The sequence below is a fragment of the Nannospalax galili genome, unplaced genomic scaffold (genome assembly GCF_000622305.1).
Source record: "Nannospalax galili isolate Female #2095 unplaced genomic scaffold, S.galili_v1.0 scaffold4393, whole genome shotgun sequence".
Taxonomy (NCBI): Eukaryota; Metazoa; Chordata; class Mammalia; order Rodentia; family Spalacidae; genus Nannospalax; species Nannospalax galili.
Window position 1 is genome coordinate 6,773 of NW_008333125.1, and position 9,720 is coordinate 16,492.

The 9,720-nt window shown below is 40.4% G+C and overlaps 1 protein-coding gene across 1 annotated transcript; it reads right to left on the reverse strand.

Moving 5' to 3' along the window:
• Positions 1-8,115: 8,115 nt before the first annotated feature.
• On the reverse strand, positions 8,116-9,075 carry LOC103729798 (olfactory receptor 14A2-like). The gene has a single exon (XM_008827868.1). It carries the CDS (start codon positions 9,073-9,075, stop codon positions 8,116-8,118), a length of 960 nt encoding a protein of 319 aa, XP_008826090.1.
• Positions 9,076-9,720: the final 645 nt, after the last annotated feature.

The window sequence follows — 9,720 nt, forward strand, 5'->3', positions numbered from 1 at the left end:
GTTCCCCAGTAGATAAACTCACAAGGACGGAACACAAACTTGACTGGATAAACCTTAACATTTATGAAAAAATGCATGAAATACAGTGAGGGGGACTCTGGAGTAATGCACATAACCAAGGAAAGGTCTAAATATGATTAAGATGTATGAAAGGCTCAAAAATTTATTAAAAGTATATATTGAAAAAAGTGGCCAATAAAAGAAGGTGTGAATATTTGAAGTTCCTTGACTTTTGGAGGAAAATTAATCCATTCTTCCAGGAGCATGAAAAGCCTTATGCAATGGTTCACAATTATGATTACTATGGAGGGAAGCAGGAAGGGTCAGAGCAGGGCGTATTACAGAATGTTTCAGTTGTCATTAGGTCGCTTCTAATCTTGTTTTTTGTAGAGAAGTTTCAGATGTTTTACTGACTTAAAAGTGTAGGTGTTGTCTATCCTCTTGTCCCTCAGTAGGATCATAGGTTTCATCTTAGTGATAAGAACTCAGCTCTTTCCAACAGTTTTCCAGTTTTGAGGCATCTCAAGACCACTTGGTAAGGTCCCTTCCATCAAAGACCCAACTGTTTTATAGGTCTTTCTTTCAAAAAAATTTTAAACAATTTTTATTGAGCTTTTATATGAATCATACAATTCTCAATCAAATTTGGATCCTTCCTCATTCATGTTCCTCGCCATCAGACTTAATGTATTTTGCCATGCATGTTAAGTCCTATCCAGTCAAGCATTTGTACCTAGATGTCCTTTGGTGCACATTCATCCACTGGAGTCTAGTCACCTTGTCTAGAGATCATAAGTAAGGCCCTTACTTTCCCTCATCCAATAGTAATCTGTCTCCAAATGTAGGCAGAATAGGCCCACCACCTACTTCTCTCCTCCACACTGGGCCCTTGTCTGATTGAGTTGGCATGGATACTGTACTTGATGTCAACATTGCCATGAGTTCACATGTACAAGCTTCCAGTGGCCTGAAAGTCTCTGCTTCCCTGTGTTCATGAACCAGCCCTGGCTCTTACAATCTTTCTGTCTGCTCTTCTTCAATGGTCCCTGAGCTGTGCGGGTGGGTGAGGTTTAATATAGGAGTCTTATCCAGGGACATGCACTCTGCACTATCTTATTCTCTAAACCTTGGCCAGTTGTGGCCTTCTGTGTGCATCACACTCTATTGTATGAGGAAGCTTTGCCAGTGAGAGTTGAGGGATGTATTAGTATCCTCAATACCCCCTGTTCTGCTATGTTCTGTGAGCCTTAGGTATAGAGGTTCCACCATAAGTGTGTGACTTTGGGCTGGGAATCTCTCAGATTACATTCTCTGTGTGTGACCAGTTGTGGAACTCTGTAATAACCTCCATCTGTTGCAAAAAGAAGCTTCTTTGATGAATGGTATATGGTATACCTGTCTGAAAATATAAGGATCCATATTAAGATACAGTAAAAAATTCATTGTCCAGAGATATGACAGAGATAGGGTTTTCCCTAGGATCTATGACCTCTCCAACCATGTGTATTTGGCTATATTTACAGTGCCATCCAGGAGTTCCCTCCTACTGGGAAGATTTTAAGTTCAGTTAGATATTTGTTGATTGCCCCCATGATAAAAAGTACCACTACTGCACCACTATAGTTTGTTGTGCCAGTCATTGTTGTGGTTATTAGGTTTTAAAGTGGGGGTTGGACCATTGATTGATTTTCTCCCTTGGCACCTTGTGTAGTGGCCTCCACAACCCTGAGAGGTAGTTTTCAGGGAGGAGGCTTCAGTTCTAACTCCATTCCTCTAAGTCCTGTTTGCAAAGTTTGTCCTGTCTTCAGCAGTCTGGTCTTACTTTCAAGTTCTGGGAGGTAATCAAGAGCTATGGCAATAATCTGTGTTATTTTGGGAGTCTCTTGGATTGCCCTGTACAACAACTGGAATGGAGGTTTCTCCTGTCTGGTGTCATAGCTACCACAGGTATGGGTATACACGTGGAGACTGAGTAAGGACAAGAAACAGAGGAATGCAGGAAGCCAGAAGTTTAAAGAAGATTCATGAGGCCACTGGCAAATGTAACATGCTTTATTCTTCCTGGGCGCACAGGCTCATAGACAGCTGGCTACCAAGCAAGAGCATGTATCCTTATTCCCAAGGACTTTGTTGTATAGGATATTGCTCACAGATAGCTTCTTGCCAAGGCTGGTAACATAACTGATTATAATACTGTTTACTTTTGGGGGTTTCCAGACAGCCACTGAGAGACATTTTGTGCTGACTCATAGCTCTCCAGATGTCTATTGTGGGCCATCTTGGCACATGCCCGAAATTCGTATTAGCACATGTTGTCTGAATAGTCCCTCCTGGTCTTGATACCCTGTGTGTGGTTGGGGGTGTTTACCCTGATACCATGACATCAATTTCTTTGAGAAATTGTCCATATGTCTCAGTTCTGTCCCCAGATGTTCAGTCAAAAACCCAGAAGCTAAGCCTTGGTTTTCTGCCACAAGAAAGAAGAAGGAATTTTGAAGATTAGGCATCCCCAGCATTATAGCTTTTATGAAATCTCATGTTGTTTGATTATCAGACCAAATAGAGCTTTCTCCCAAAAGCTATTTCTTTGCTTACAGTGGAGGTAGTTGAATAACTTATATGTGCTGGTTAGATTTTAGTGTCAACTTAACACATCTGGAAGAGGGAATCTCACCTGAGGAATTTCCCAGATCAAATTGGCCTATAGCTACTTTTCTAAGAGACTGACTAGATTGATGTCTGATTTGAGAGGAACCACCCAATGTGATGGCACCACCCCTGTCCAGGTGTGTCTGAGCTGTGTAAAAAAACTGGTTGAGCATGAGGCAGATGGCCATCCAGTAAACAGTGTCCTTCTATGGTTTCTGTCCCAGGTTCCCACCTTTAGTTCTTGCTTGAATCTCTGCCCTGACTTCCCTTGGGGATAGTCTGTGACTGGATGTGTAAGCCAAAATACACCCTTTCCTCCCCAAGTTGCTTTTCATCATAATGTTTATCATAGAAATAAAAAACAACTAACTCAAGATGAAGGTAGTTGTTCTACACGTCATGTCAAGATATAACCCAAGTATTGTAAAGTTGTCTGAAAAATTGTCAGTTTTTCCTCAGGAAACAAATTTCCCCTCTGGATAGTACCAGATTTCAGCCTTTTTCTTCTCTGAACATAAGATTTCTGGGGAAATTCCTGTTTTTAGTTTTCATTGTCTGATAGCCAGAGAGAAGAACTCAAATGTCTCTTTAGCATGTCTTCATTTCTTCCAGGATGGTTACAGTTAACGCAGGACGAAGCAGAAATAAAGCATAGTAACTCACGAGAGTGATCAGGAAGTACAAAGCAAAGTCAACTAGGTGTGCTGAGATCACATGATAAGGACGAAGCAGAAATAAAGCATAGTAACTCACGAGAGTGATCAGGAAGTACAAAGCAAAGTCAACTAGGTGTGCTGAGATGGGTGAAAACTTGTTTCCCTGACTTGACTAGTGCCCTGTGCTCCCCAGTGCTAGAACAAGGAGCTTAGCCCATAGATAATTCTGGATGTTGTATTTGAGAGGTGATATAATGCCTGTGTCTTGATCTTTGGCCTCTGACTCCACTGAGATATCTCAGATTGAAACTTCATCCTTATCATGTGAACCAGAAAGGTGAAAATGAACCTTGTGGACCCTTCCACAATCGATATATGGAGCTGCTAGGCATTGGGACTCTCAGGCAGTAGAGTCAGCTTTCGCATCACACTGGCATCTCCTCCTTCAGAGCCTAACTTGAGCCTCAGAACAAGGGCACATCTCTTGGCAATCTCCTAAGGTATGAAGAAGGAATGATTCACCACTGCTCCTGTTACCGTCATTATCCCAGAACATTAAATGCAGGGACGAACTAATAAGAGAGTAGATATGGGCAAAGTACCAACAGAGTGAGAAACTTTGGGGGAACTATAATGTTTAAATGTTTTATGGGTGTAGAGCTGCCATGTTGGTCTTAACCTCTATGTCAGTACCATGATCACTACCCACATTTATTCATTGTCATCTCTGTGGCCCACATGACCATCATCTTTAATTGGCAACTTTAGTGGCTAAAACCACAATTTACCAGCACTGCTGCTATCTTCTTGGCCTGTGAGCACTAGGCAGATAGTACAGTGTCTTAGAACATGCTTCTGTGGTGTGTTGGGGGGGGAGAAATGGAACTTTGCACATGCATAACTATAATTACTTTTTAAATTTTCTTTTACTTTTTGTGTATGTATTGAATGCATGGATGTAAGTGAATCCATGTCATTCAGTGCCTGTGGTATTCAGAGAAGTGTGTCTAATTCTCCTGGAACTGGAGTTATGGGTGGTTGTTAGCCACCATGTGGTTGCTGGGAATTGAACCCAGGTCCCCTGAAAGAAAAGTCTGTGCTCATAATACTGAGCCATCTCTCCTACCGCTTGTCCAGTTATTTTTGGAGATTTGGAAGGGGAAATGTGATACCTCATGAGATGCTTACACCAGGGGCATGTGTCCTCAGATAAGACCCAGGTGCTGCCCACATGCTGTGGGTGCATGTGCTTTGTGGCCCTGACATCCAGCAGGACAAGGCGAAAATCAGCACATACATTCAATCCCTGATGACCTCACTATCAGGTGTGATAGGAATAAAAAGGGGGAAATGAATGGATTGTATCTGATCCCCCCCCCACTGCTGTTTGTCATTTCTTTAAGAGTTTGTCTAAAAAGTTCTCCAAGTAAGTTAAAATTGTTAGGCAAAGAAAGGAAGAAAAGTGGAGTAGTAAGTTTTTAAGAGGTTAGAGCCATTATTCATACCACATGGATGATGCCTAGCCAAACTCTTATAGCCATAAATCAGGATGTGGTAGGTATCTGCTTGCCTGTCCAGGAACTTTTTTCTTGGAAGAAAACATTGGAACAAGGACACATGGATACCTTTTAAAGAGAGAAAAGCACTTACAGTATTGGAAGTGGGGAAGGGGATGAAGACATGGCCCAGCATTAAAAGTACTAATTGCTCTTGCAGAAGACCCAGGTTCAAATCCCAGCACACACATGGAAGCTAACAACTGCCCATAATTCAAGTCCCAGGTTGCATTCCCTCCTCTGTAATTCATGGGCATTGCACAACACGGGTGAAATTTACATAACATTCATACACATAAGAATAAATTGTAAGTCCCATGATTCCAGTTTCAGTAGATCTGACACCCTTTTCTGTAATTCATGGACATTACATGACATGGGTGCAATTTACATACATGCAGGCATAACACTCATACACATAAGAATAAATTGGAACTGGATCTAATAAATAAAATTGGAAATGGGTCAAAGCTGGATAGAAGTCAGTGTTCAGTGGCCTTATTCCTGGAATCTTGTGACTGCTTTAAATGTTGTATTACTTTTCTGTTGCTGTGGTAGAAGAAACACTGACAAATGCAACTTATAGAAGGAAGAGTTTATTTATCTCATGGTTCCAGAGGGAATACAATCCATAGTGGTGGGGATTCATGGTGGCAGGAGGTGGCTGGAGGAATATTCACAGTTTTCAGCAACACAGGAAACAAAGGGCAAGTGGAAATCCTGCAAAGCATAAGAACTCTGTAAGTCTGCCTCCAGTGACATGCTTCTTCCAGCAAGACTTTTGGACTTCCCAAAACAGTGCCACCGCCTGGGGACAAAGTGTCCAAACACTTGAAGCTTATGGGACACAGTATCATTCAAACCACCACCTATCATTTACATACCACACATTTTTCTATGTATGCTACACTTTGTTACATACACAACACAGTCAGGGGGATTTACAATAATTCTATCACTACATGATTGACTTGTGCACACAGTAAGGAGCTATTTGTGTCTGATTTTAGAGAGAAGGGACTATAATGCAGCAGGTAAGTGGCAGATAAGGCCAGAGGAAAGGATCAAGACAAGTGGAAAGTTTGCTTACCAGGGATGTAGACTGTGATCATAAAATTTCAAAATGTCCGTCGTCAGACCTCTAGCAGCAGAGAGATTTTAGTTAAGAGTCTTGGCTAATTCTAAAGGAGGTTGGCCAGGGAAGTCAGACTGTGTTCTTTTCTTGATTCTTGGTTTTACCAATGAAATTATTTATAGACATACATAAAGGTGAGTAAACAAAAGTTTATTTAAAACATGTGAAATCATATGAGATATAAAAACCAAATAGCATCGCCAGCAACTTTGCACGTGAGGACCATGCTGGCAGAGGAGGGCTTGCTCCTTTCATTTGGTAGCAGATGTTATTAAGGGGTGTCTCCAGGATCATAGAGTTTGTATGTTTCCTATTTTGTTATAAATCAGATCCTGAGTCTGTATTGAGTTTGAATAAGCTAAAGTCCTGTAAAAATAGTGATTGAAATCAGTTCAGCACGGTGGGACGAATTTTCCCATGAATTTGTGCTTACTGGTCAACTGTCACCAGTGTAAGGTGTCACAGTGGTAGTTTGGTAGAGGCTTTGGGGAACAGCATATTGCTCAGAGGACTTGTAGTAGATTTTGATGACTGCAGAGCATATATCCATTCTTTTCAGACTGACTGATTGAGAGGGACCAAAATTTGTTTCATTATGTACTAGAAAAAGATGGGCTAGGATAATGACAAAGCTAGACAGTGACCCAATTCATGCATGACCTTACACAGTAACCTTTGGTGAGACTGGTCATAACACATTTGTAGGGATGGAGAGATGACCCAACAGTCAAAAGCATTGGTTGTTCTTGTAAATAACCTGGGTTCAAATCCCAGCACCCACATGGTGGCTAATAACAGTCCATGACTCCAGTTTCTGGAAATCTGACACTGTCCTCTGAACTTTGTGGGCATTGCACAACACAGGTTATCTATATTCACACAGGCAGTGCATTCATACATATAAAATGAAAAAAATAATTAAATAAAAAACCACTTTTTTGTCTTTTTAAGACTGAGTCTCCCTGTAGCCCCCGCTGGCCTGGAACTAACTTTGTAGACTAAGGTGGCCATGAACTCTCAGAGATCTGCCTGCCTCTGTAACTTGAGTGCTGAGATTACAGGCATGCACCATCATGCAACATTTTAACATGATTGAAAGTGAGAAGAGCATCATGAAAAAATTCATAGAAAACTTTGGATTTTTTCTAGCTACTTCAATAACTCTCAAACACTGATTTTGAGAGAACAGAGTATATATAAGATTAGACACAGTAAGGGAAAATCTGTATTGAAGACACTAGTAAACTAACCAAAAGAAATCAGCCATGGCCAAGTGATTTCTGCTATGATTATAATAGGTGCCATAGCTTTTGTACAGATTCAAATGGAAAGCATAGACCTTCACACAGTTAGAGGTAAAGCTATCCTGGATTATAGACATACAGATACAGAATGTATGGTTGCTTTTCTAGGAATACTCTGTACATCTGTTCTGATTCTGATTCTCCTTTATGGAATGGGGTAAATATCCAGAATTCTCTGGAATCAGTGTATTGCTTTCCCTGTTATTGATCTGCTACAAAACTAATCAGAGTTTGAGGGAAAATGAATGTGAATTTATCTTGGTAGCTTCCATGCTTTCCATGATATGGTTCCATTTAATGATCTTAACTCTTTTGTTTGGCTTCACTGAATGAGAGGAATTGATTATCAAATCAATTTGATATCTTACTATTAAAAATTTATCAATCCAAGGTTGTAGAGATGGCTCTGCAGGTAAAAGTGCATGCTGCCAAACCTAAGGACATGAGTTAAATCCCTGGGAATCACATGGTGGAAGGGAGCTGACTTCTGAATGTTGACCTCTGACTACGACACAAATGCTCTGGCATGATTTCCACCCACTACACGAATACACATAAATACACACATCACTCATAATTAATAACAATGTAAACTGAAAAAACAATCATTTTAGAGAGTTATAGATCTGAATTAGCAAGGCTTTGTAAAAGAAGAAAAGAAAAAAAGCAAAACAAAACAGTGACTCCATACTAGGACTTGATAAAAATCAAGTATCAGCTAACCTCATGAGTGCTTAATACTGTGAGAATCGGCTATAATCTTTCTAAAGATAAAGATTTTAAAACTTTGTTGCAACTTGTCAGACAGAGTGAGTTTATAAAACCCTTTCCAGGGTTAAATGGAGTGAGGCCCTTGAAAAGACATTTTGTAGCAATCTCCTCAGAGCACATTTGACATCAGCATTCTTCAAGCTGTAGATCACAGGATTAAGGGCTGGAGGCAGCACAGTGTATATCAAAGCCAACAGCCTGTCGGTTATTGGAGAATTAAATGATGTCTTCAGATAAACAAAACAAGCAGTTACAACAAAAATAGTGAAAACAATGAGGTGGGGCAGGCAGGTGGCAAAGGCTTTGGACTGACCTTTAGCAGTAGGAATCTTCAGCACAGTGGAGAAAATGTAAAAGTAAGAGATCACAACACAGATGACACATGACATGCCTAGACACATGCCAATTCCAATACTTGTATAAATGACCACCAGTGTACCAGAGCAGGAAATCCTCAGTATTGAAGGAATGTCACAGAAAAACTGCGGAATCACATTGGAGCCACGGAGAGGCATGGAAAATGTACTAGCTGTGTATATAGCTCCAACGAATAACCCAGTGGCCCAGGAAAAGCCCACCATCAACACACAGGCACCTCCAGTCATGATGGCCTCATAGTGCAGGGGACAGCAGATGGCTACATAGCGGTCATAGGACATGGCAGTCAGGACAAATACTTCTCCTCCTGAGAACGAAGTCATTAAAAGTATCTGGAGGGCACAGCCTAGTATTGAAATGGAGCTGTTATGAGTTAGGCTATTGACAATGAAATTGGGGATTGGGACTGACACAAGGAAGACATCCAACAGGGACAAATTCTTCAGGAAGAAGTACATGGGTGTTTGGAGCCTCAGGTCCAGGGTGATGAGAGTGATGATGAGGAGATTAGTCATTAGGACTGCCAGGTACATCACCAGGAAGAGCACTCCACACAAAGTCTGAAGCTCCTGGACATCAGAGAACCCAACAAGGATAAATCCTGTCACTGCAGTTGCATTAGACATAGTGAGTTTTTTTCACTGCCTGTCAGGTGATGAGAAATGACCAAAAGATTGACACTGTCTCAATGAGTTGCATTACAAACAGTAATGCTCAGTTGAAATGATTTAGAAAACTACCTTAAATACCTGTACATGTGTATAAAATTCTTGTGTATTTCTCTCTCCCTCTCATTCTTATCCCTTCTACTCTTGTAACTTTTCCTTTTTTTTCTTTTTGTTAAAATTTCATATATTATTACTGATGATATATTTACATCATTTCTATGGCCATATTATCTTGAATATGCCAGATTTTCTCTCTCTCTCTCTCTCTCTCTCTCTCTCTCTCTCTCTCTCTCTCTCTCCTCTCTCTCTTTCATTCAACAGTATTTCTTTTTCATACCTCACTCTCTCTCTCCTGTGTCTTTTACTCTAAACATTTTACTCATGGTTCTGTGCATGCTAAGCTTGTTTTCATACCACTGACCTATACCTATAGCATCCATCTTTTTAAATAAACAAGATTTAACATGAATAATATGTGATGGTAATTGGACTTATGTTAAGGATGTGATTATGATAAGTTTGTGTAAGAATTTTTGTGGTTTAAGGTTGGGGTGCGTTTCTCTAAATATAATAGTAATTAATTATTCTTTTTTAATTTTAATT

Excerpts from the sequence above, each read along its gene's own strand:
- LOC103729798 (XM_008827868.1), bottom strand. The coding sequence starts at position 9,075 with ATGTCTAATGCAACTGCAGTGACAGGATTTATCCTTGTTGGGTTCTCT.